This window comes from Oncorhynchus nerka, linkage group LG15 (assembly GCF_034236695.1).
Source record: "Oncorhynchus nerka isolate Pitt River linkage group LG15, Oner_Uvic_2.0, whole genome shotgun sequence".
In the NCBI taxonomy this organism is placed as follows: Eukaryota; Metazoa; Chordata; class Actinopteri; order Salmoniformes; family Salmonidae; genus Oncorhynchus; species Oncorhynchus nerka.
The window spans coordinates 64,447,895-64,474,196 of NC_088410.1; the positions used below are offsets into that span (position 1 = coordinate 64,447,895).

The 26,302-nt window shown below is 41.4% G+C and overlaps 1 protein-coding gene across 4 annotated transcripts; it reads right to left on the minus strand.

Annotated features, from left to right (window-relative positions):
• Nucleotides 1-1,897: 1,897 nt before the first annotated feature.
• On the minus strand, nucleotides 1,898-25,470 carry atf1 (activating transcription factor 1). 4 transcript variants are annotated; one of them, XM_029683210.2, is made up of 8 exons: nucleotides 25,309-25,470; nucleotides 23,539-23,639; nucleotides 16,536-16,658; nucleotides 9,727-9,824; nucleotides 4,872-5,011; nucleotides 4,241-4,444; nucleotides 3,890-4,034; nucleotides 1,898-2,799 (listed from the first exon to the last, which is right to left on the minus strand). In XM_029683210.2, the coding sequence occupies exons 2-8, from the start codon at nucleotides 23,632-23,634 to the stop codon at nucleotides 2,655-2,657; spliced, it is 951 nt and encodes a 316-aa protein (XP_029539070.1). In that variant the 5' UTR covers nucleotides 23,635-23,639; nucleotides 25,309-25,470; the 3' UTR covers nucleotides 1,898-2,654. The 4 variants fall into 4 exon arrangements, with proteins under 4 accessions (XP_029539070.1, XP_029539067.2, XP_029539068.2 ...); XM_029683207.2 differs by lacking the exon at nucleotides 25,309-25,470 and adding an exon at nucleotides 25,185-25,247; XM_029683208.2 differs by lacking the exon at nucleotides 25,309-25,470 and adding an exon at nucleotides 25,185-25,244 and having other exon boundaries at nucleotides 4,265-4,444.
• Between the last annotated feature and the right edge of the window lie 832 nt (nucleotides 25,471-26,302).

Genomic DNA, 26,302 nt, shown 5'->3' on the forward strand with positions numbered 1-26,302 from the left:
TTTTGCTCTGACATGCACCATCAACTGTGGGACCTTACATAGACAGGTGTGTTCCTTTCCAAATCATGTCCAATCAATTGAATTTACAACAGGTGGACTCCAATCAAGTTAAAGAAACAACTGAAGGATGATCAATGGAAAGAGGATGCACCGAAGCTCATTTAAGTCTCATAGCAAAGGGTCTGAATACTTATGTAATACATTTGCAAAAACATGTTTTCGCTTTATCATTACGGGGTAGTGTGTGGAGATTGCTGAGGATTTATTTATTTTTTAATCATTTTAGAATAAGGCTGAAACAAAATGTGAAAAAAGTCAGGGGGTCTGAATACTTTCCCGAAGCCGCGCTTCCGAGGCTGCGCTGAGTGCGCTCCCTCCCAGTCCCCAGGTATGCATCTCAAAAGGCTACCATGGTTTTTTTTAGGGAGAAGAAATGGCCTGAAATTTAAATGTTTTGAATGCTCATCCATGTGGTAGGCCAACCATTTGTAAAACAGGGCATTGCATTGGCTTTATTTTTCCTGATTCCTGTGGCTAATCAATTTGGCTATTTAAGCAGGAAATGCAGAAGTATTTCCTTTTTCACTATGATCAGTTTGTCAAATTGAGGGATACAAACTTCAAAGCACTGATCATGCCAATGGGGTGAAACTTCTGGACAAGTTGTGATTGTCCATTTTACTTTGACCTGTCCTGTTTTTAGGATATGTTAACATGAGTGCATTTTTGTTTTTTGGGCACCATATAGGTTAGGCTATTTGATCTGAGAAACCTGCATGATGTAAAAAGTGTTCCCTAGCCAACTAAACGCAACTCCTCGATTTACTATCGTAAATGTACTATTTATCGTAAATTGTGGTGTTTAGTTCAGTTGGCTACATTTCCCCCTATACATGCATTGACTGTCTCTCCTCTAGAAATAAACTACACTAGATTTTGTTGCCATCTGAAATGTCAAACCAAGCACAAGCATGTTACAAAATTAGCTAGCTAGACTACCTATTACTTCATAGTACAAAATAACCATGTCCATTGGCTAGCAGCATGGCTATAGGCTAACTATAAAGTTACTGCAGTGTAATATGGGGCTAGCCTGAAATACATCTCAATACATTGTATACCAATCCATACAAAACACCTTATTTCCAAAAGGTTTAAAAAAAATGTTTACCTTGGAAAGTAGTGACAACCGCTTTCAGAACCTGGCCTAGACAATGGCCCCCATGCTCTTGATCTACAAACATTGCTAGGTGGGAAACTGCATCAACGACCATTAGAGGTCATCATATACCAATGAAAACCTCATACTTGTCACTAAATAGGAGACTGGACCAGTGGTGTAAAGTACTTAAGTTGTTTTTTTAGGTATCTGTACTTTACTATTTAGGACAAGTTTTACTTCACTACATTTCTTAAGAAAATGTCCTTTATTTTACTCCATACATTTTCCCTGACACCCAAAAGTACTATTTACATTTTTAATGCTTAGCACAACAGGGAAATGGTCCAATTCACATACCTATCAAGAGACAATCCCTTATCATCCCTACTGCCTCTGATCTGGTGGACTCACTAAACACAAATGCCTGGTTTGTAAATTATTTGAGTGTTGGAGTGTGCCCGTGCCTATCCGTTAAAAATTGTGCCTTCTGATTTGCTTAATATAAGGAATTTGAAATGATTTATACATAAGTATATTTTAGCAATTAAATGTACTTTTGATACTTAAGTATATGTAAAACCAAATACTTTTACTCAAGTTGTATTTTACTTGAGTAATTTTCTATCAAAAAAGGCATCTTTAATTTTACTGAAGTATGACAACTGGGTATTTGTTTTCCACCACTGGACAGCCCAAATGAGTAATACATAACAGAAAAATCCCCAGTAAGCAATGTATGTAAAGACTGGAAAAATATTTATTTCAATTTACTTACAGAATGAGTGACATTGCTTTCCCTCTTTTTGTTTGATTCGCTCATTCCCCCTCTCCAGAAATAGAAAATAAATATTACCCTGCCATTGTGTGTTCTCCCTGATAGATTGTCTTAGTAACAGCAAAGTCCGCCTTACACAATGTTATCTTATCTAATACCCCTTACATCCCTCTTGACAAGGATAAGGAATGGTACTTGTAACATTTCCTCATGGGGGAAAGAATGGGGGTGGGAATAGCTGGTTCACATAAAAAAATACATGAAATCACATCATAGAAGTCATCATACAATCAATACAGCCGCAAATTGATAGATGTTAAAAACAGTAAATTGAACCTACTGCTACACAAGGAAAATAAGGAGCCGATTCTGGAAAAGGGGGACACAATTGGAAATTGAATGTCAATGATAAAGCTCACAATTCACGCCTTCCGTGTGCTTACAAAATATACACAAATACAAATTTAAGCGTTAGTAATCCATTTGTTAGCGCAATAAAAAGACAATCAACCTCTTTCACACCCTTTCATTGTCTTTTAAAAATGGGACAGTTCCCATGGCCACCACTCACGACATGTTAAAACAGAGTATAAAACAAACTGAGGAGGATGATTTCAGGTCTGAAATGAAATGTGTTCCCGGTTGTCCATGTGGCAGAGCTGAGCCGCTCACTGCCGTTAAATGTCCTGTTCGCTGGCTGGCTTCTCTTCCTCCTGGTTATCCTGTTTTGACACAGTACAGGTCCTTTAACGTCTTGAGTTCCTCAATGAGAGTCTTGTTTTGGTTCTCCAGCACCGCCACACGATTCTCCAGACATTTCACGTATTGCTTTTTTTTCCTGCGACACTCACGGGCAGCTTCCCTGTCAGGGAGAAACACAGAAAACGGCTTTAGAGGATTACATTTAAAGAGCGACTGAACTCATTGATTCTCCATGTGTTTTTCTGTTGCGCATTAAAGAAAAACAAGATTTCAGTCTTAGTGGTGTGGTTCGATGTGGGTGTCTTATGTTGACTAGATCATATCCTTGCAGTAATGTTGATTGTTCCTAGTCGGTCACCATTCCAAGCAGGCCACCACACGGCTTAGCAACCACGTGACGCAGCATGGCAACGTGTACGTGATTGGTCAGGGAATTCCATGCTTCGAGCATCCTGCTTTCTAGATGTTGCCATTTTTGATAAAAGTTTGATTTCTGGGGCTAACATTAGCTCACAATTGTGATTTTATTTTTTATTTTTATTTAATTAGGTCAGTTAAGAACAAATTCTTATTTACAATGACGGCCTACCCCGGCCAAACCCAGACGACGCTGGGCCAATTTTGCACCGCCCTACGGGACTCCCAATCCCGGCCGGCTGTGATGCAGCCTGGATTCGAACCAGGTACTACAGTGACGCCTCCTGCATTGAGATGAAGTGTCTTAGACCACCGCACCAATCGGAAGTTTTAGTTGGGGGAAAAAAGGCTTTTATAAAAGAACTCTCATTCTTTCAACATAGCAATATAAGACATTGTCGCAAATGCTATCTAATCAAGTCTGAGGCGCTGTGCGCTAATGGTTACTTTGGCTGTCTGTAAATAAGTGGCAGGGTAGTAGATTGAGTCTGGTGAGCGATTGGATAGTGTGCACACCAGGCAGCTGTGATCCAGATGATTTGATTCCTGCCAGCTGTGATTACGGTGCCAGGCAGCAGTCTTGTGTGGGGAGGTTTGAAATCAAAACCCAACCATTCTGTAAGTTGAGATATCTTCAGTTACAAAAATCTCACAAAACACTTTTGGAATATACTGACTTTATGACCAAAATGATTCGACTTACACTCTAGTACATTTTCGTTCCGGAATAAATGTTTGACAAATATCGATGCCTTTTTCAACCAGAGAAGTTGGTTCACACACAAACAGACAAAGGGACCAACTGTGCAACACATCCTTATACACACACACACCTGTTCTTGGCGAGGCGGATCTCTCTCTTCATGGTGGGGTCGCCACTCTTTTGTTCAGATATTCCTACAGGGGAAGTCATGACCACGGTCTGTTGCGCTGTGGGTGCCGTGCGGATCTGGTACGTCTGCATCTCGCCTCCTGCATCTGAGGGGGATGAGGCCAATTAAAACAGTAGATGAGAGCATCTCCTCTTCAAAATCTCAACACATTACAATGTGGCCCACAAGCTGGGATCAGTGGATATTTTACACGCCTTCAGAGAAGCTTTAGTGACAACACAACAATTATTGGGGGGGGGTTTAGCAGGCACTACTGGGTACTTCTCCTTGTGGTATTGTCTCAACGCTTACCGTGAGTCATGAAGCCATACTCACTCTGTACGACCACCTGGTTGCTGGGCACAAGTATCTGCTGTCCATCGGGCGTCTGAGCGTACTGTAGGATGGTGGTGCCCTGTTGTTGGCCTGAGTTGGTCATGGTGAGAGTCTGTAACCCCTGGAGACCCTCTGACCCAGGGCTGGCCAGCTGGATGGCGCCATTAGGGGCAATGGTAACTACAGACAAACATACAGGAAGTTAGGGACAATGGTAACTACTAGGTATGACAGGCACCGATATGAGAGAGAGAAAAAAAAAGTTGCATTTTTTTTCGATATATACATTTTTATAAAAGAAATTGCAACTGTGTGAAGGTTCACTTTTCTGTTCATGCCCATGGCTGCCTGAGTTGAAAGCCTGTGAAAAGTTGAGGGATTTGTGCATGCTTACAGTACCACACATCAGGAGCCAGTTTGCACTCCCTGTCCCCGGCGGTACGATATATTTTCACAAAACTGTAGAATCACATTATTGATGATCCCTTACTCAACAAGTGCCTCCAATTCTAACAATATCTACCTGTATAATCTATTTATGGTGACATTATTATGCACTGGTAGGATGGTGTGTGGTTGTTGTGCTATGTAGTAGGGCAACCCTTACTGTATTGGCCACTACTAGTCTGGTAGATTGTCTGGGTGTTGGGCATTGTCACTGTGGTCATGCCAGAGGAAGCAGGGTTTTCATCCTCTCCTTCATTCCGTGACGCCACCTCCTCAGCAGACAGCTCATTGAGGATCTTCCTACAGACCACCGTGAAGAAGCGGGAGATTACTCATACAATAATCCATTACCGAAATCCTTACACTAAAACACACAATGCTACAGAACCAAATTAATGGAGAAGTGGCTCACTAGTGTTGGAATCGGCTAAACTTTGATCATTGAGATAGGAAATGAAAGAGACTGGGTTGTCAGAAGTTAATGGTTCTCTGAAGAAAAACAATGGACATCTGTGGATTAGATGAAGGAATGTGTGAGGTCAGGAGGTGAGGACAGATTATTTTAAGGCAGTAAAATATTTGTCATCCTGTTACCCTCTTTATTAGTTTCCTGTGGAGCCATAAACTGTAAGGAGGAGGAGTGTCTTAAGTAGGATGTATATAACTGTCAAGAACTAAATGTTTTGCTGTCTGATTACAGCTGTACAGAACCTTTGGGAATGATTAAAAATTATGCAGAAAAATTAATCCATGCTTTTGTTACTTATAGGTTAGACTACTGCAATGCTCTACTTTCCGGCTACCCGGATAAAGCGCTAAAAAAACTTCAGTTAGTGCTAAATACGAGTAGAACCTAACATTTTGATCATATTACTCCAGTGCTAGCCTCCCTACACTGGCTTCTTGTTAAGGCAAGGGCTGATTAAGGTTTTACTGCTAACCTACAAAGCATTTACATGGGCTTGCTCCTACCCATCTTTCCGATTTCGTCCTGCCGTACATACCTACACGTATGCTACCCGCTACGGTCACAAGACGCAGGCCTCCTAATTGTCCCTAGAATTTATAAGCAAACAGCTGGAGGCAGGGCTTTCTCCTATAGAGCTCAATTTTTATGGAATGGTCTGCCTACCCATGTGAGAGACGCAGACTCGGTCTCAACCTTTAAGTCTTTATTGAAGACACATCTCTTCAGTGGGTCCTATGATTGAGTGTAGTCTGGCCCAGGAGTGTGAAGGTGAACGGAAAGTCACTGGAGCAACGAACTGCCCTTGCTGTCTCTGCCTGGCCGATTCCCCTCTCTCCACTGGGATTCTCTGCCTCTAACCCTATTACAGGGGCTGAGTCACTGGCTTACTGGTGCTCTTCCATGCCGTCCCTATGAGGGTTGAGTCACTGACGTGGTCTTCCTGTCCGGGTTGGAGCCCCCCCTTGGGTTGTGCCGTAGCGGAGATCTTTGTGGGCTATACTCAGCCTTGCCTCAGGATGGTAAGTTGGTGGTTGAAGATATCCCTCTAGTGGTGTGGGGGTTGTGCTTTTGCAAAGTGGGTGGGGTTATATCCTGCCTGTTTGGCCCTGTCCGGGGGTATCATCAGATGGGGGCCACAGGGTCTCCTGATCCCTCCTGTCTCAGCCTCTAGTATTTATGCTGCAGTAGTTTGTGTCGGGGGGCTAGGGTCAGTCTTATATCTGGAGTATTTCTCCTGTCTTATCCGGTGTCCTGTGTGAATTTAAGTATGCTCTCTAATTCTCTCTTTCTTTATTTCTCAGAGGACCTGAGCCCTAGGACCATGCCTCAGGACTACCTGGCATGATGACCCCTCGTTGTCCCCAGTCCACCTGGCCGAGCTGCTGCTCCAGTTTCAACTGTTCTGCTGCGGCTATGGAAACCTGACCTGTTCACTGTGATTACTATTATTTGACCATGCTGGTAATTTATGAACATTTGAACATCTTGGCCATGTTCTGTTATAATCTCCACCCGGCACAGCCAGAAGAGGACTGGCCACCCCTCATAGCCTGGTTCCTCTCTAGGTTTCTTTCTAGGGAGTTTTTCCTAGCCCCCGTGCTTCTACACCTACATTGCCTGCTGTTTGGGGTTTTAGGCTGGGTTTCTGTACAGCACTTTGATATATCAGCTGATGTAAGAAGGGCTATATAAATACATTTGATTAAATTAAACTTGGTTAAAGCTTCTCTAGTGTTAGGTTCTTATTTTTCAGAGTAAATAACTCCCGAACACTAGTAAACATTAAAAGATATCATTGTAGGAGTACAGCAGTAGCTCATCCTAGGGAAATGTTTTAAAATTGGTCCTGATGGTGGCAATGTGGGCCAACAGCTTTAACCCCGACATTGCTGCTAGCAGCTTTAAATTTGGAAAGACAGCCATGAATCATCATAGCTACAGTATTCAGACCCCTTGACCTCTTCCACATTGTTACATTACAATTTTATTCTAAAATGGATTAGTCCCCCCCTCCATCTACACACAACACCCCATAATGACAAAGCTGAAAACAGTTTTAGAAAAAAAGTCTCCCAGTCCCTGCCTCTGACAAATATCCCTAAAGTATGATGCTGCCATCACAGGGGATGGTTTCCTCCAGACATGACGCTTGGGATTCAGGCCAAAGACTTCAATCAGACCAGAGAATCTGGCGGGCTGTCATAAGCATTTTACTGAGGAGTGGCTTCCGCCTGGCCATGCTACCATAAAAGGCCTGATTGGTTGAGTGCTGCAGAGATGGGAGAACCTTCCAGAAGGACAACCATCTCCAAAGAGGAACTCTGTCAGAGTGAACATCTCAGTCAACTCCCTGAACAATGTCCTTCTCCCCCGATTGCCCAGTTTGTGCCTCAACAAAATACTGTCTTGGGAGGACTACAGACAACTCCTTCTACCACATGGCTTGGTTTTTGCTCTGACATGCACTGTCAACTGTGGGACCTTATATAGGCAGGTGTGTGCCTTTCCATATCATGTCCAATCAATTGGATTTACCACAGGTGGACTCCAATCAAGTTGTAGAAAAATATCAAGGATGATCAATGGAAACAGGATGCATTTCAAGTTCCATTTCAAGTCTCAAAACAAAGGGTCTGAATACTTATGTAAATATTTTTTTTTGGGGGGGGGATACATTTACAAAAATGACAAATCTGTTTTTCGCTTTGTCATTATGGAGTATTGTGTGTAGATTGATTAAATAAAAATTCCTCAGCAATTTCAGAATAAGGCTGTAGCGTAAAAATATGGAAAAAGGTCAAGGGGTCTGAATACTTTTCCAATGCACTGTACATACGTTGTCTCAATTGTATCAAAAAAGTTGTTTTCGTTGTTGGCTACCTAGCTAGCCAATTGCATACAGGTAAAGTTACAGCCAGCTAGCTAGCTGAGCTGGCCAGTTGCATTCTGCTCTTAATGTTGATTGCTGATGTGCTAAGCCATGCATGACATAATGATAATCTTTGTCATGTTGGTCAGTTTGTCATGTTTACCTAGCTAGCTACTGAAATTAGCCACTGTGGTGCGAATGCTAATCAAACTCCATGTTAAGTGATAGCATGTCCCTAAGTTGGCTAGCTAGTCACAATTAAATTATGGCTAAATAGTTAGCCATCTACACTGGATTATAGAACTCGGTTGTTTTTTTGCATGTTCAACTAGCTGGTAATTATCTAGTTAAACGTTTCCTAAATCCATTTAGTTATCGTGTAGTGTCTGCATTGCAATTGTATGGCTGGAAGCAGGTTGAGTGTACAGGGCATTTTAGTACAGCTGTAGCAGTCAACAGGTAAAGATATAGGAGATGAATGAATTTGTGTATTAACCTGTTTTTCTGGATTTGTCTTTCAGCATAAACCTGCTCTCCGCCCCCAGTACAAGGAGATGAACGAGGGTGAACAACCAACATTTCAGGTATTTTGTCTTTGTACTTTGAGCTTATTGCTTGAACTTCGGGTCAAGGAATGTTATTGCTAGCGTGCAATGTCTATTTTTGTCTGCTTTCTTCTATTACAGCTTCAATTGTCTGGAGCCTGGTGTTGTTGCAGCCAAGGCGCTTTCACTCAGCTGGGACCAGGTTTCAGCTGCTGTGCAACGTTGATGTCCTTCCTCCCAGAAATGTGCAACCATCCCCCATGCATGTATTTTTTTGGGGAAAATCAGGACTTTTGCACTGAAAAGGCTATGGGCATTACATGTCCTGCTCCAAAGCACAGGACAGAAATATGCTATTTCCAGGTCTCTCCAAAGATGTTAGACCGGGTTTAAGTCCGGGCTCTGGCTGGGCCACTCAAGGACATTCAGAGACTTGTCCTGAAGCCACTCCTGCGTTGTCTTGGCTGTGTGCTTAGGGTCATTGTCCTGTTGGAAAGTGAACCTTCTCCCCAGTTTGAGGTCCTGAGCGCTCTGGAGCAGGTTTACATCAAGGATCTCTGTACTTTTCTCCGTTCATCTTTGCCATGATCCGGAATAGCCTTCCAGTCCCTGCTCCTGAAAAACATCCCCACAGCATGATGCTGCCACCACTATTCTCCCATCGCCATATAGGAACTCTGGAGCTGACCAAGGCTCTTCTCCACCGATTACTGTTTAGATTTTTTTAATACATTTGCTAAAATTTCCAAAACTGTTTTCGCTTTGTCATTGGGTAGTGTGTGTAGATTGAGAATAAATATTTATCCTCAATTTTAGAATAAGGCTGCAAGGTAACAAAATGTGGAAAAGTAAAAGGGTCTGAATGCACTGTATGATATACCATTTTGAAGCTCTGAGTCTGTACTTTTACCTAATGTAAAAAATAACATTTAAAATGTTGGAACATAACACCAAAAAGAGAAGGTGGTGGGGGTCACAAATCAGGTGTTAAACTAGGTGAAAAGGTGACTTGAGTGCCACCAATATCCCAGTCCATCACCAGCATAGACCTCTGCAGTCTGCACACACTTCTTTCCACCACTACATGGACAGGTTAAGATGGTGTTTGATACAACAGCACGGTGGCAGGTACCTGTAGGAGGGCCGTCTGGCAAGTATCTCTCTGGTTTTCTGGGCAGAGGCTCCACTGTCTGAGGAGTCCTGGGAATCGTCACTGTCTGAGCCCTGGCCCTGTGGAGGAGAAGAAGAGACGCCGGTACATGATGAGTTACTCATACACCATGTTTACTTAGAAGGTCCTGCACAGTCAAAAATCATTAATTGTGATATTTTGATGAAATCAGATCATGAAAAAAGAGTATTACTGGTACATTGATAAAGTTTGATCATAGAGTTATTGGTCAACTTCCTCATGTCAAACACTTGAATTCAGAAGGCGGGATTATTTAGGGGGATTGTGATATCAAAATCTAATTTAAATACGCCAATTGTAACATCTTGTTCTCTTACCTAATTTAAATACGTACCGCCTTGTAACCAACATCGCAGAAGGTGTGGTTTACAAAACTAGAAAGCTAATCTACTGGTGCCAAAATTTAACTGCAATGGGTCAGCAAATAAAATGAACTAGTCTAAAGAAGGCCCGTTTTATTGCTTCTTTAAATCAGAACAGTTTAACTGTGCTAACATAATTGCAAAAGGGTTTTCTAATGATCAATTAGCCTCTTAAAATGATAAACATGGATTAACTAACAACGTGACATTGGAACATAGGACTGATGGTTGATGATAATGGGCCTCTGTCGCATATGTAGATATTCCATTACAATTCTTTCAGGCTAATAGTCATTATCAACATTAACAATGTCTACACTGTGTTTTGATCAATTTGATGTTATTTTAAAGATGGGCAAAAAATTGTCTTCTCTTGCAAAAACATGGACATTAAGTGACCCCAAACTTGAACAGACCGACAGACAAGGATAGGATATAAAAAAAAATTAAACTCAGCAACAACAAAAAAAAATCCCCTTTTCAGGACAGTCTTTCAAAGACCCCCCCCAAAAAAATCTAAATAACTTGTAAAGGGATTACACTTTTTCTCATGCTTGGTCAATGAACCATCAACAATTAATGAACATGCACCTGCGGAACGGTCATTAAAGACACTAACAGCTTACAGACGGCAGGCAATTAAGGTCACAATTATGAAAATTAGGACACTAAGAGGCCTTTCTACTGACTCCACCAAAAAAACACCAAAGGAAAGCTGCCCAGGGTCCCTGCTCATCTGCGTGGACGTGCCTTAGGCATGCTGCAAGGAGGCATGAGGACTTCAGAGGGCAATAAATACCCATGTCTGTACTGAGAGACGCCTAAGACAGCGCTACAGGGAGACAGGACGGACAACTGATCGTCCTTCGCAGTGGCAGACCACGTGTAACACCTGCACAGGATCGGTACATGATGGCAACAACAACTTGCCATTCTTTTACACCAGGAACTCGCAATCTCTCCATCAGTGCTCAGACTGTCCTCAATAGGCTGAGAGAGGCTGGACTTATTGGCTTGTAGGCCTGTTGCGAGGCAGGTCCTCACCAGATGGCAAGGGGCAACAACGTCGCCTATGGGCACATACCCACCGTCGCTGGACCAGGCAGAACTGGAAAAAAAGAGCTCTTCACTGACGAGTCGCGGTTATGTCTCACCAGGGGTGATGGTCGGATTTGCGTTTATCGTCGAAGGAATGAGCGTTACACAAGGCCTGCACTCTGGAGCGGGATCGATTTGGAGGTGGAGGGTCCTCATGGTCTGGGGCGGTGTGTCACAGCATCATCAGACTGAGCTTGTTGTCATTGCAGGCAATCTCAACGCTGTGCGTTACAGGGAAGACATCCTCCTCCTTCATGTGATACCCTTCCTGCAGGCTAATCCTGACATGACCCTCCAGCATGACAATGCCACCAGCCGTTCTGTGAGTGTTTTCCTGCAAGATAGGAATGTCAGTGTTCTGCCATGGCCAGCGAAGAGCCCAGATGTCAATCCAATTGAGCACATCTGGGACCTGTTGGAAGAGGTAGGCGAGAAGCCTGACCACGGAGAAGGTGATGAAGCGTACTTCATGAGCCATAACCGAAAAACTGGTATTTGGAAAGTTTGAGGTGAGGGAGCACCTTGCTACAGTAGCTGGATCGAATTCTCCTTTAGCTAGCCAGAAAAATGTTGAGCAACATTAGCCAACTTAACTGATCAAATAATGCTGTGAAAATTAGCTGGCTAATAACATTACAACATCAGATGAGCTAACGTTAGTAACTAGACCATAACTAACAATTAGTATTAACTGGTATATGACTCCTTGCCGTTCCTTAAGTTACAGCGCGTTAGTTGCTTACTGGACCCTGGAAATCTGTGTAAAATGTTAGTACTCTAGTTAGTTTGTTATATGAACTAATATTTCCCCCCTTTCCTTAAAAAAGGGGTATGCCAGGTCTACTCTCTGCCTGAAAGAGATCAATTATGCCAACAAAGGGTATCATGCTCTGGTGTCACATTGTAGAATCGATGTCCACAGGCAAAAAGTGCACAACGTAATAATGTTCAGTGTAGCCCAAATACGTTGTTTTTGTTGTTTTGATTTTGACTAACACGTGAGTAAGGGGGGAGGATTATCCTTTTTTTATTGTAATTTTTACTCCGTGAACATTATTTTTTGCACAAGGCTACATGTTGATTGACGTTTACATTTTTTATTTCACCTTTATTTGAAGTTGTCATTTACAACTGCAAACTGGCCAAGATAAAGCAAAGCGACAAAAACGACAGCGTTACACATGGGATAAACAAACGTACAGTCAATAACAAAACAAATCTGTATACAGTGTGTGCAAATGAAGGGGGTAAGGTAATAAATACGCCAAGTGGTAAAGTATTTACAATTTACACTGGAGTGATATGTGCAGATGAGGATGTGCAAGTAGAAATAGTTGTGAGCAGAAAAACGAGGATGAGGTAAGTAGTTGGTTGGATGGGCTATTTACAGATGGGCTGTGTACAGCTGCAGCGATTGGTAAGCTTCTCTGACAGCTTGCGCTTAAAGTTAGTGAGATATAAGTCTCCAACTTCAGTGATTTTTGCAATTCGTTCCAGTCATTGGCTGCAGAGAACTGGAAGGAAAGGCAGCCAAAGGTGTTGGCTTTGGGGATGACCAGTGAAATATACCTGTATGCTGAGATAAGGCGGCGCTATACCTAGCAAAGACTTATAGATGACCTGAAGCCAGTGGGTATGGCCAGCCAATGAGAGCATACAGGTCGCAGTGGTGGGTAGTATATGGGACTTTGGTGACAAAACGGATGGCACTGTGATCGCAAATTGGATGCAGTCTGGGTAGAGTGTTGGAGGCTAATTTGAAAATTACATCACCAACGTCAAGGATTGGTAGGATAGTCAGTTTTACAACGAGGGTAAGTATGGCAGCATGAGTGAAGATGTCTTTGTTGCGAAATAGGAAACTTTGGATTGGAGATGCTTAATGTGAGTCTGGAAGGAGAGGTTACAGTCTAGCCATACACCTAGGTATTTATAGTTGTCCACATATTCTAAGTTGGAACCGTCCAGAGTAGTGATGCTAGTCGGGCGGGCAGCGATCGGTTGAAGAGCATGCATTTCATTTTACTAGCATTTAAGAGCAGTTGGAAGCCACAGAAGGAGTGTCGTCTGGCATTGAAGCACGTTTGGAGGTTTGTTAACACAGTGTCCAAAGAAGGGCCAGATGTATACAGAATGGTGTCGTCTGCGTAGAGGTGGAGCAAAGAATGACATCAATATATAAGAGCGACATCAATATATAAGGAGAAAAGAGTAGGCTCGAGAATTGAACCCTGTAGCACCTCCATAGAGACTGCCAGAGGTCTGGACAACAGGTCCTCCGATTTGACACACTGAACTCTATCTGAGAAGTAGTTAGTGAACCAGGCGAGGCAGTCAGAGAAACCAAGGCTGTTGAGTCTGGCGATAAGAATACGGTGATTGACAGAGTTGAAAGCCTTGGCCAGGTTGATGAAGACGGCTGCACAGTACTGTCTTTTATCATCTCCTATAGTGGCCACTATAATATAGTAAAAATATAAAGCACGTCTCATTCTAGTTCTACTTTAAGATGGGTTTTTTTCACAAGTGCAATACTTAGATATAGGCTGTGTGTGGTCACAAGCATTCTATTCTAAAGGCTGTCATGGCAAACTGCAATATTAGTGTATTGTTTTTTCCCAAGACTTGAGTGTCATTTGCAGTGAAGTCTAGGCAACAAATAAATCAAATTTATTTATATAGCCCTTCGTACATCAGCTGATATCTCAAAGTGCTGTACAGAAACCTAGCCTAAAACCCCAAACAGCAAGCAATGCAGGTGTAGAAGCAGTGGCTAGGAAAAACTCCCTAGAAAGGCCAAAACCTAGGAAGAAACCTAGAGAGGAACCAGGCTATGAGGGGTGGCCAGTCCGCTTCTGGCTGTGCCGGGTGGAGCTTATAACAGAACATGTTCAAATGTTCATAAATGACCAGCATGGTCAAATCGAATAATCACAGTAGTTGTCGAGGGTGCAGCAAGTCAGCACCTCAGGAGTAAATAACGACACAACACGCGTTTCCTTGCAGGTAACCATAGTTGACAGAGGAAGAACAATGATTCCAAGCACAACGCCTCCTTTTGAAGCTTCCAGTCTGTTATTCAAACTCAATCAGCATGACAGAGTGATCTCCGGCCGTCTCCATCAACACTCATACCTAAACGAGAGAATCACTGACATGATGTCAGATGGTCCTTTTGTGGCAGGGCTGAAATACAGTGGAAATATTTGGGGGGGGATTCAGTTCATTTGCATGGCAAAGAGGGACTTTGCAATTCATCTGATCACTCTTCATAACATTCTGGAGTATATGAAAATTGCCATCATAAAAACTGAGGCAGCAGATTTTGTGAAAATTAATATTTGGCCACGACTGTACACACACACCTGAAGTCTGAATTTTATATACACCTTAGCCAAACACATTTAAACTCCGTTTCACACAATTCCTGACATTTTAGTAAAAATTCCCTGTCGTAGGTCAGTTAGGGTCACCACTTTATTTTAAGAATGTGAAATGTCAGAATAATAGTAGAGAGCGATTTATTTCAGCTTCTATTTCTTTCATCACATTCCCAGTGGATCAGAAGTTTACATGTACTTGTTAGCGTTGCCTTTAAATTGTTTAACTTGGGTCAAACGTTTTGGGTAGCCTTCCACAAGATTACCACAATAAGTTGTGTGAATTTTGGCCCATTCCTCCTGACAGAGCTGGTGTAACAGAGTCAGGATTGTAGGCCTCCTTACTGGCACACATCTTTTCAGTTGTGCCAAAACATTTTCTATAGGATTGAGGTCAGGGCTTTGTGATGGCCACTCCAATACCTTGACTTTGTTGTCCTTAAGCCGTTTTGCCACTACTTTGGAAGTATGCTTGGGGATATTGTCCATTCGGGAGACCCATTTGCAACCAATCTTTAACTTCCTGACTGATGTATTAAGACGTTGCTTCAATATATCCACATAATTTCCCTTCGTTATGATGCCATCTATTTTGTGAAGTGTACCAGTCCCTCCTGCAGCAAAGCACCCCCACAACATGATGCTGCCACCCTCGTGCTTCATGGTTGGGATGGTGTTCTTCTGCTTGCAAGCCTCCCCATTTTTCCTCCAAACATAACGATGGTCACTATGACCAAAAGGTTCTATTTTTGTTTCATCAGACCAGAGGACATTTCTCCAAAAAGTATGAGTTTTGTCCCCATGCGCAGTTGCAAACTGTAGTCTGGCTTTTTTATGGTGGTTTTGGAGCAGTGGCTTCTTCCTTGCTGAGCGGCCTGTCAGGTTATGTCGATATAGGACTCGTTTTACTGTGGATATAGATACTTTGGTACCGGTTTCCTCCAGCATCTTCACATTGTCCTTTGCTGTTCTTCTGGGATTGATTTTCATTTTTCGCACCAAAGTACATTTATCTCTAGCAGACCGAACGCGTCTCCTTCCTGAGCGGTATGACAGCTGGTCACAAGGTGTTTATACTTGCATACTATTGTTGTTACAGATGAACGTGGTACCTTCAGGTGTTTGGAGATTGCTCTCAATGATGAACCAGACTTGTGGAAGTCTACGCATTTTTTTTCTGAGGTACTGGCTGATTTCTTTTGATTTTCTCATGATGTCAAGCAAAGAGGCACTGTATTTGAAGGAAGGCCTTGAAATACATCCACAGGTACACCTCCAGTTGTGGTCCACAGGTACACCAACCGTCAGTCAAGGTGAGGTTCCCCCTGCCACTCAGCCTACTATCTCCCTCTCCACTTGGTCGGTCTTTTCAGACTTACTGGTAGTTTTTTGGTCTTAACATAAGACGCAGTTCTCAATTTTAGCCTTTTTATCAGGAAAAAAATACTATGGGTGATGTTTTAGTCACTCAAAAAGCTATTTTACATGGGAATCAGAATCACTGTCCAGGACCCTGACTTAAATTAGAATGTGGTGGTTCTAGAGTGTACAATATAGAGATATCTGCCCAATCAATCACACATTTACCCCAGTAATACCATTTGGCAAGATAACATAAGCTAAAGGCTAACAACGATTAAAGTATGCTAGAAGAACAGGGGACACCTCCATGTCCTCCAGAGGCACTGTAGTCCAGAGGCAGTATTCATAAAGCATCCCAGAGTAGGGTTGCTGATCTAGGATTAAAATCAAATTGTATTGGTCAAATACACATATTTAGCAGATCTTGTGGATGTAGCTTATTCATTATGATCTTTATGGTAAAACTGATCCTAAATCAGCAGCACTCCTACTCTGAGATGCTTTGTGAATACGGGCTCGGGCCTAGTTGTTGAGGAACACCTCTTACCTGAACAGTCTGCAACTGTGGGGACTGGATGACAGACGACTGGGCCGACTGGATCACCCCCTGCACCTGGAACTGACCCCCAGGTAGCTGGACCACAGTCACAGGAGAGCCCCCCAGAGACATCTGCAAACACAGTCAGATTAGACGATGACACAGGAGTGAATATTCAATCATGTACTGTCCCATCCTTTGGATTTGGTTTGCTGTCCTATTAAAGCTACTCAGCCAGGTGACACAGATGCAAACAGCAGTAGCAGGTACATTTCCACAACTACTAAGAGCTTTGAAGTGCGAGGCTCCCCTTCCCCTCTGTTGTTGTAGTATCGTAAAGCGCACCAGTGCACATACCCTGTGTGACTATGTGAGAGCGAAGCCATTCTGCTTTCGCTGAGACTACCTTTAGAGTCTGATGCAGCAACAACGAACAGTAAAAGAGCGGTGTCTGGGAATTGCCAGGGTCGTCACGATACTTAGCTGCCAATACAATATGTATTGCGATTCTATATGTATCCAGAGGTCACGTTAAGGCAGGAAACAGAGCAACAATGTTTTGTACAGTGGTTCCTCCACTAAAAGTTGCATCATACTGCAGCACGCCTTGTGGGCTGTTGCAGCATTCTGTGGCACGTTATATAATTGTCAGCCATTTTTCTGATAGTGCTAGTTTGACCACCAGAGGGCATATTTGAGAAGCATTTGATAGTCTTCCATATTGGCATTACATTTTTTGTAATAACATAGTATATGGGATTAATTAAGAAATTTGGCTCAATTAATATTATGGTGTTTCTATTCCAGGAGAACAAAAAGCCTCAGGGTTTCCGTTAAGATGGAATAGAACATATGGCGCTGTACAACGTGACGATCAGGAGTAGACTACAGCATAAGAGGATTCTAAATTGTTTGCCTTCATTAAACAACTTGTTCCAATGTCTGTAAATCAGGGATATTTATTCCCATAGTAAATCGTTATGGATCGATAACTAAATCAACATCTGCATTTTGAAATAGTATTTTTAGCATTATTTTATTAACGAAAGCATAAAGATGCTGATGAAGAAATACAGTATATGCTTTTAAATTTGGATAATTTATATACTGTACTGTATTTCGTCATCAGCATCTTTATGCTTTCGTTAATAAAATAATGCTAAAAATACTCTTTCAAAAATGCATATGTTGATTTAGTTATTATTGTAGGCAATGTTTACTTGTCAGACTGCACAATAGCCTAAAGCAAATGCAGGTGGTTTTTGTGCCGTCTGACAAGTAAAACAGCCTACAATATACACTGTAATAAAAATGGTAAAGTGACAAATCCCTTACATAAGGGAGAGCAGGCCATGTCTGTACTATTCCCTGATGGGGAGGAAGGAGTAGGCTGTCCTTGTAAATAAGAATTTGTTCTTAACTGATTCCATATGTGTGGTTTTCACTATTATTCTACAATGTAGAAAATAGTAAAAATAAAGACAAATCCTGGAATGAGTAGGTATGTCCAAACTTTTGACTAGTACTTGCTTAGTTAATATTATCATGTTTCTATTCCAAGAAAAACCCTCTGGGTTTCCATTAGGATGTAACAGAAAATATGGCACTGTACAGCGTGACGGTCGGCAGTAGAGTACTGGGCTATTTAGCTAAAGAATCCCTGTGTCATGCGGGCAGGGCACGGGGGAGATGGGGGTTCAATTCCCCGACGGGGAGGAAGGAGTAGGCGGTCCTTGTAAGTAAGAATTTGTTCTTAACTGACTTGCCTAGTTAAATAGGTTACACTAAGAGCAAAACATTTCTGCACCCTCATTTTCTAATTCTAGTCTAACCAATACCCAAACAGAGATGAAAATAAAAAGCTCATTGATTTATCAAGACCAGTCCGCATGCTTGTCTCCTAGCGACGTGAAACGGTGCCAAAATAGGTGTAGGCGTTTGCTTAAAATCCTATTGCTCCGAACTTCAATATGCTCTAAATAAATGAAGACCTACACCACTTTTAATAGCACATTACTCAACACTACTGAGACCCATTTCGCCTATGGTAGGCCTACAGTATATAAAAAATAAAAATTTCCAATGACGTGACTCTCCGCCAATAATTACATTTAGAGGATGGGGGATTCTAAATTAATATCTAAGGGGGATTTTCCGTTAGATATTCTCACAGATCCTAAGGGGCTTTTATATAATTCTAAATGAACTAATAAATCGCTTTGTTTAAAAAGTAACAATATTTTGGGAGAGTATTTTCATTTAACCTAGATTGAGCGAGAACAAGGCAATTCTTGAACATGGGGTGTAAATAAAGCCAGTTTGTTATTTATATTTAGTATGACTTATTCCTGGAGAAACCTAACTTGATTATTTAGCAGACATAACTTGCTTATATTCAGTCAACATATATCTTAAGAATAAAAATTGAACATTTTAATTTCTCCATGCTTGTCTCAGAGCAGTGCGAAACGGTGCTGAAATAGATAACCACAGTGGGAAGGCATACAGTGGGGCAAAAAAAAACATATTTAGTCAGCCACCAATTGTGCAAGTTCTCCCACTTAAAAAGATGAGGCCTGTAATTTATCATACGTACACTTCAACTATGTCAGTCAAAATGAGAAGGAAAAAAATCCAGAAAATCACATTGTAGGATTTTTAATTAATTTATTTGCAAATTATGGTGGAAAATAAGCATTTGGTCACCTACAAACAAGATTTCTGGCTCTCACAGACCTGTAACTTCTTTAAGAGGTTCCTCTGTCCTACACCCGTTACCTGTATTAATGGCACCTGTTTGAACTTGTTATCAGTATAAAAGACACCTGTCCACAACTTCAAACAGTCACACTCCACTATGGCCAAGACCAAAAAGCTGTCAAATGACACCAGAAACAAAATTGTAGACCTGCACCAGGCTGGGAAGACTGAATCTGCAATAGGTAAGCAGCTTGGTTTGAAGAAATCAACTGTGGAAGCAATTATTAGCGAATGGAAGACATACAAGACCACTGATAATCTCCCTCGATCTGGGGCTCCACGCAAGATCTCACCCCGTGGGGCCAAAATGATCACAAGAACAGTGAGCAAAAATCCCAGAACCACACGGGGGGACCTAGTGAATGACCTGCAGAGAGCTGGGACCAAAGTAACAAAGCCCACCATCAGTAACACACTACGCAGCCAGGGACTCAAATCCTGCAGTGCCAGACATGTCCCCCTGCTTAAGCCAGTACATGTCCAGTCCCGTCTGAAGTTTGCTAGAGAGCATTTGGATGATCCAGAAGAGGATTGGGAGAATATGGTCAGATGAAACCAAAATATAACTTTTTGGTAAAAACTCAACTCGTCGTGGTTGGAGGACAAAGAATGCTGAGTTGCATCCAAAGAACACCATACCTACTGTGAAGCATGGGGATGGAAACATCATGCTTTTGGGCTGTTTTTCTGCAAAAGGACCAGGACGACTGATCCGTGTAAAGGAAAGAATGAATGGGGCCATGTATCGTGAGATTTTGAGTGAAAACCTCCTTCCATCAGCAAGGGCATTGAAGATGAAACGTGGCTGGGTCTTTCAGCATGACAATGATCCCAAACACAACGAAGGAGTGGCTTCGTAAGAAGCATTTCAAGGTCCTTGTGGCCTAGCCAGTCTCCAGATCTCAACCCCATAGAAAATCTTTGGAGGGAGTTGAAAGTCCGTGTTGCCCAGCAACAGCCCCAAAACATCACTGCTCTAGCGGAGATCTGCATGGAGGAATGGGCAAAAATACCAGCAAGTGTGTGAAAACCTTGTGAAGACTTACAGAAAATGTTTGACCTCTGTCATTGCCAACAAAGGGTATATAACAAAGTATTGAGATAAACTTTTGTTATTGACCAAATACTTATTTTCCACCATAATTTGCAAATGAATTAATAAAAAAATCCTACAATGTGATTTTCTGGATTTCTCTCTCATTTTGTCTGTCATAGTTGAAGTGTATCTATGATGAAAATCAAGCCTCATCTTTTTAAGTGGGAGAACTTGCACAATTGGTGGCTGACTAAATACTTTTTTGTCCCACTGTATATATAAAAAATATATATTTTTGAGATGATTTTGTTTTCCAAAAAATGACAGTGAGCAATTGTAATCTGAACAGGCCAAAATACTATTTATAAAGTCCAAAATATAGCCCTGCTAATAGCCATAATGGCACCAGTAAGCAACAATTTGTTTACCTTCATTCGACAACTTTGTTCCAAAATGTCTAATTCAGTGATATTTATTCTCATAGTAATTCATTATGGATCCATAACTAAATCAAACATCAGCATTTTGAAACAGTATTTATATCATTATTTTATTAACAAAAGCATAAAGATGCTGATGAAGAAATACAGTACTGTACAGTATATGCTTTTACATTTGTATAATAAAGCATTTTGAAGATAAGCCACCGGCATTGGTTTTGGGTTACTGTGCAGTCTGACAAGTAAACATAGCCTACAGTACATACTGTAGTAAACATGGGAAAGTGCCTAACTCCTTACATAAGGGAGAGCAGGCCATGTCCAGACTTTTTCAGTTAATGCTTTTTCGGGTTGCATCAGTCAAAAACAGAAACTGAGACACAGTATTAATGATGAACACCCGGAGGTTCACTGGTAAGCCACATTTGCCTCGGGAGCCATCCCAGTTTCTATTCTGTGCCCACTCGTGGTATCTCTTCGGTTACACATCCTTGGAATAGCTGAACAGCACAATGGTCCGGGCGGCCCTTGCTGTGCCTGTGGAGCAGTTGGTCAAGTGCTGTTGTCAGAAGAGGAATGGAAATGTCAGGGTGAACCGATGACCTGACGAACCAACCACGTATGTTGACTGCCTGCCGGAGGTGGAGTTCCAGAGCTCACAGGTGTGCCTGGCATGGATTGTGACTCCATCTCGTTCCTCGCCCTTTTCAACACGTCATTCTCCACCAATGCCGCCTGACTCTCACATTACTGTTCACCAAACAATGGTTTTAGAACTCCCCAACCCCCCCAAAAAATATCAGCAGGAACTTTGGGTTGCCGAATCACGTAACCCTCCTGTTGTGTTCATTTCATGTTAATTAATTCTGTGTTCCCGGTCCAAAATGACCACCCCATTATAACTGATTATAAACCCATAATAATCCATATATTATCAAATAATGTTGCATTAGATCTTTTTAATCAACTTACGTTCTTGTGAACATTACAACTTCTATTTATGGCCTGTAGGCCTCATTGACCTGAGCTCATACAACTCGTTTGAGTAAAAAAAAAACTAAATGTATGGATTATTTTGATTATAACAAATACTCAGATGAAACAGTGCTATTTATCACAGACCTCTTTGTGTCAAAGTTTAACAAGGACTCTCTCCTCACCGGTGTCATGATCAAAGATATGATACGTGCTGCCAAAGAATGAATTGTGAACAAGGCCTCAAAATGTTTATATACCAGAGCTGCAAGAAAAGTTCTATGTAGTATTGAAACCATGTTGCGATTGTTTGTGAGAATGGAACCACACCTGTTGGCATTGAGGGAAAGATTATATTGGAGAAAGGTTCCTGTGGGGGTTGCCATGGAAGCCAAGAAGGGGAGTGAGGTGTGTGTGCTCAAACACACATGCATGCATGTGGGGGTCTGGGAGAGGAAGTGTGTCCATCTGATGAATGGACATGTGCCTGAACTCAATTTTATACAGTAATTGTAGTCTCGCCCCTTCATTTTTAATGACCGGTCATTTTTAACCCGGGAACACCACAGGTGTACAAAAGTTAAATAAGACACCCAAAATGTTATGAAAATCTTCAGAAATGTATTTTGTGTGTTCAGATGCCCTGTGTGGACACAGTCATGGAACCTTATGACAATCAGATTAAATGAACTACATTTTTCAGAGAGAAAACCTGTAAAATCAGTCCAATTCAACTGGAACACAGCAGGAGGGTTAAGCAAGCAACATTGCTTTGGTAAGAGGATGGCAATGCCGGTTTATTGTCCCAGCTTTAGATACTGTTGTATATCAAATTGTATAGGCTACCTTGCTCTCTCCTTTCTTTCCTCTGGCAACAGCCCAACTCGCACATGATGTGCACACACAGAGGCGCACATGTTGATAGCTCTAACAACTTGAAAGTGCGCCTCGAGTTCTCATGCGATTCTCGTGAAACCATGTCTGTAGCAAATTGAGTTACAAAACCCCAATGCAAACCTATCAGTTTTAAAATAGTATAACTTTTATTCACAAATGATCCATCATCTAGAGTAGTCCTTAGATGTGAAAAGTTAATTTAATGAATTATATGCTACAGAATGAGATTCTTATTCTCAAATAACCCATTTCACCCCACTTGGCCTGCTTATTACCGAAACGGCTAAAAAGCTCAAATTTGGAACAAGTCTGATTTAAAATAGTATAATTTAGATGTAAATATTTTTATTTTCATTGTTGTTTATCTTTTTTTGCAAAGGATGTATTTGTTACTTTGAAAACTGTTGCAGTAATAAGAATTGTGGAAAAAATTATCTAAAAAAAATGAAATAGATAAGTACAGATCCTAATCTCAGTGATCCATGAGGAAATCGGGAAAAATTCCATTCATTTTCAGTAATTTTTTGGTAAAATGTCAGTTGTAAGAATGACCCAATTGTTTATATTTTTGTTGAGTGGTGGAAACAATTAAAGCTGCAATATGTAACTTTTTACATATTTACCAGGAAATGGCAGTGTTTTCTGCATAGTGAGTATTTAAGCAGCGGCTCAATATAGACCAGATCAATTAATTTAAGACTTAAAGGACCTGCAGACACCTTGGTAACTATGCCTCTTCATTACCATGCTGATATTATTCACAGAATGAACCCATCTTGTTCTCTGTGACAGTAACGCTACATGGCCCTCAAAGTTCTCACCTGCATAGTACATTGCCGTCGGTGATATCATTCCCATTCCTAATCCCTACTTCCATTATTAACCTCTTGATATCAGCTGTTACCTGTTGGGCTATCTGGGAGATCTGGGAGGCTGTGATGGTGGTGGGGATGGTGACAGTCTGTGTCTCAGCGCCATTGCTGTTCTGCACCTCTTCCATTGTCACTGCGGAGGCAGATATACAGAAACATTTAAAGACCACTGGTGCGTATGGGCACTGGACAGAGCCCTCTCTGGCAAGTCTATTTTGTAAATAGAGGGATATGGTGGACAAGGACTGGACAGGCTGAGAATCTACATGGAAATAGAGTACAGTCACCTATCCCTCACAACTAAAATACTTTTTTTTTTAAACGATTGACTGGCTAGTTATTCGTCATAGCTAGAATTACTATGCACCTCCACCAGGATATGTGTAGCTAATGAGAATGTCTCACCAAGGATATGGTCTCAGGTAGCCTAGTGGTTAGAGCGTTGGACTAGTAGCCGAAAGATTGCAAGATCGAATCTCCAAACTGCCAAAGTAAAAAAAAAAAAAAAAAAATGTCGTTCTGCCCGTGAATAAGGCAGTTATTCTGTTCCTAGGCAGTCATTGAACATAAGAATTTGTTCTTAGCTGACTTGCCTAGTAAAATAAACCAATAAAAACTAAGGTACCAGTAGCTAGCTAGTTACAAGGCTGACAGCACTAACCTGTGGTAGCTAGCTATACGTTTATGTTAGCCAAGTGCGTTGTCTTTCTTGCTCAACATAGCGTTAGCTGGTGGTCAACAGGCAAATTCCAATGTCGCTAGCTATGTAAGCATTGTTTGCTAGCGGAGTTCTCTAGCTAGTTATCAAGCATGGTGAGCGTTTAGCTAACATAGCTTGTATTCAAATGAGAGGATCCTAACTAGCTAGGTAAATTCGGGTGAGTTCGTAATTTCACTCTGGCCATCTACTGCGATTTCAGAACACTCGTCTGAGTGTGCCAGAGCGCAAAATAGCTGATGAATTTACGAACGCTCAACACCCCTTGAATATGGCGGGTGTGTCAGTAAACGTCCGCAAAAAACGTAATTAAATTGTTGCCATCAACAATTAATCATCAACGCTCTGGATAACATGAAAACAGCATAGTCAGCTCTGCTTGGGCGAGTGAGATGTTCTCTCATGCGTGTCTGGAAGTAACTAACAACGTTAGAGTGGTTGCCGTTGTGAGGTCAGAACGCTCGGAACAGCCCTACTCCTCGGCCAGAGCGTCCAGTGTGCACTCTGAAAGCTCCAAGAGCGAAACGCTTTTGAATTTACAAACGGACAATCTGACAACGCTCTGAATTTACGAGTGCACTCTGGCACTCAAGATTGAATTTACGAACACACCCCTAGTAACTTTTGATAGTTATCAAACGTTACTTATTTATCTATTGCTAACTAACGTTAATTGGTCAAATCAGGCAGTATAACGTCAGCCAGCTAACACTAGCTAGCTGGCTAACTAAACATTGGTGGACAAGCCAGCTAACACTAGCTAGCTGGCTAATTAAACATTGGTGGACAAGCCAGCTATTCTTTAACATTGGCCTTGTAGCTAGCTAACGTTAGCTAGCGTGGCTAGTATGTGCTTTTGTTTCAATGAATGAGCGAATTTTTGTAATACACAGTCACTGGCACGCAAGTACCCGCGTCAACGGACGTCAGCGATAAGGGGAACCATGATTAGCAACTTACCCTTCGACGAGGAGAGGGAGCCGACAGGCGCCATTATATTAGCAAAGCACACCATAAAATGGCATTGTGCAGTTCAGAGCGGAACAAATATGCTGACGGTCAAATCATTGAAAAGCAGTATTACCTTTACAATCCTTCGTGGACCTCAGCGATGGCGTTGATTATCACAAAAGCGCGTATAAATCACGGGAAAACAAATAGTTGTTAGCTAGCTAATTGCTAATATGGTAAATAAAAGGGCGGCGCACAACCATAAAAAAATAAAAACGGTGTATTTGTTTTTAAAGGAAGGAGGCGGAGATGCGCGCAGCCCCAGGAAGGACATATGACGTAATTGCTTCCTTTGAGAACTGTGATTGGTGGAAAAGTGTGTATAGTAAACTATGATGACATAAAATAGATACAATGTCGCTGCCTCTGTAAACAAATTCCACATGCAGTTTTGTAAATAGCACTTAATTACATCTGTAGTAAAATGGCCACCTTCAGTGGACATACAACTTCCTGAAATAGCTTAGTAATAATAAGCTATTTTAGGTACAGTATTTCTTAGTTGTATTCTTCAAAAACAAAGGGGTATATTTCAATAGTTGAAACGATCAATAAAATGTGACAGACAGCACCTTTAACAAATCCAGTTACCCACCCATACCACATGAGTAATGTCCTTGAACTCAAGGAGCTCGAAAAAAAAAACAGAAAATAATGATTTGCTGTAAAATCAGTCTTTAATTCATTTTTTCAATTTCAGTATAAAACAGCAATTGTAACCAATTTACTAAATGAAATGAGTGAAAATAATGGGGTTAGGGTAGTATAATATAATCAAGTCTTTATTTAAAAAATAAATGAGCTAAATTAATTCAGAACACAATTAAATCACTATGACTGACTATGGATATGACCTGTTTTTAAAGAGCAACTGAACGTAATAAGCAACTACTCCTTTTTAAAATGGCATATGTGGCCTCAAAATGAGTTAGGAACATTTATTCTATTGTCAAAATTGACTATAAAGTGTAAATAGGATAATTTTGGTCATAAAGTCAGTCTCATCCAAAACAGAGATTTGCGAGCTAATTAGGAAAAAATGGTATGTCACAGAATGAAGGGTACCG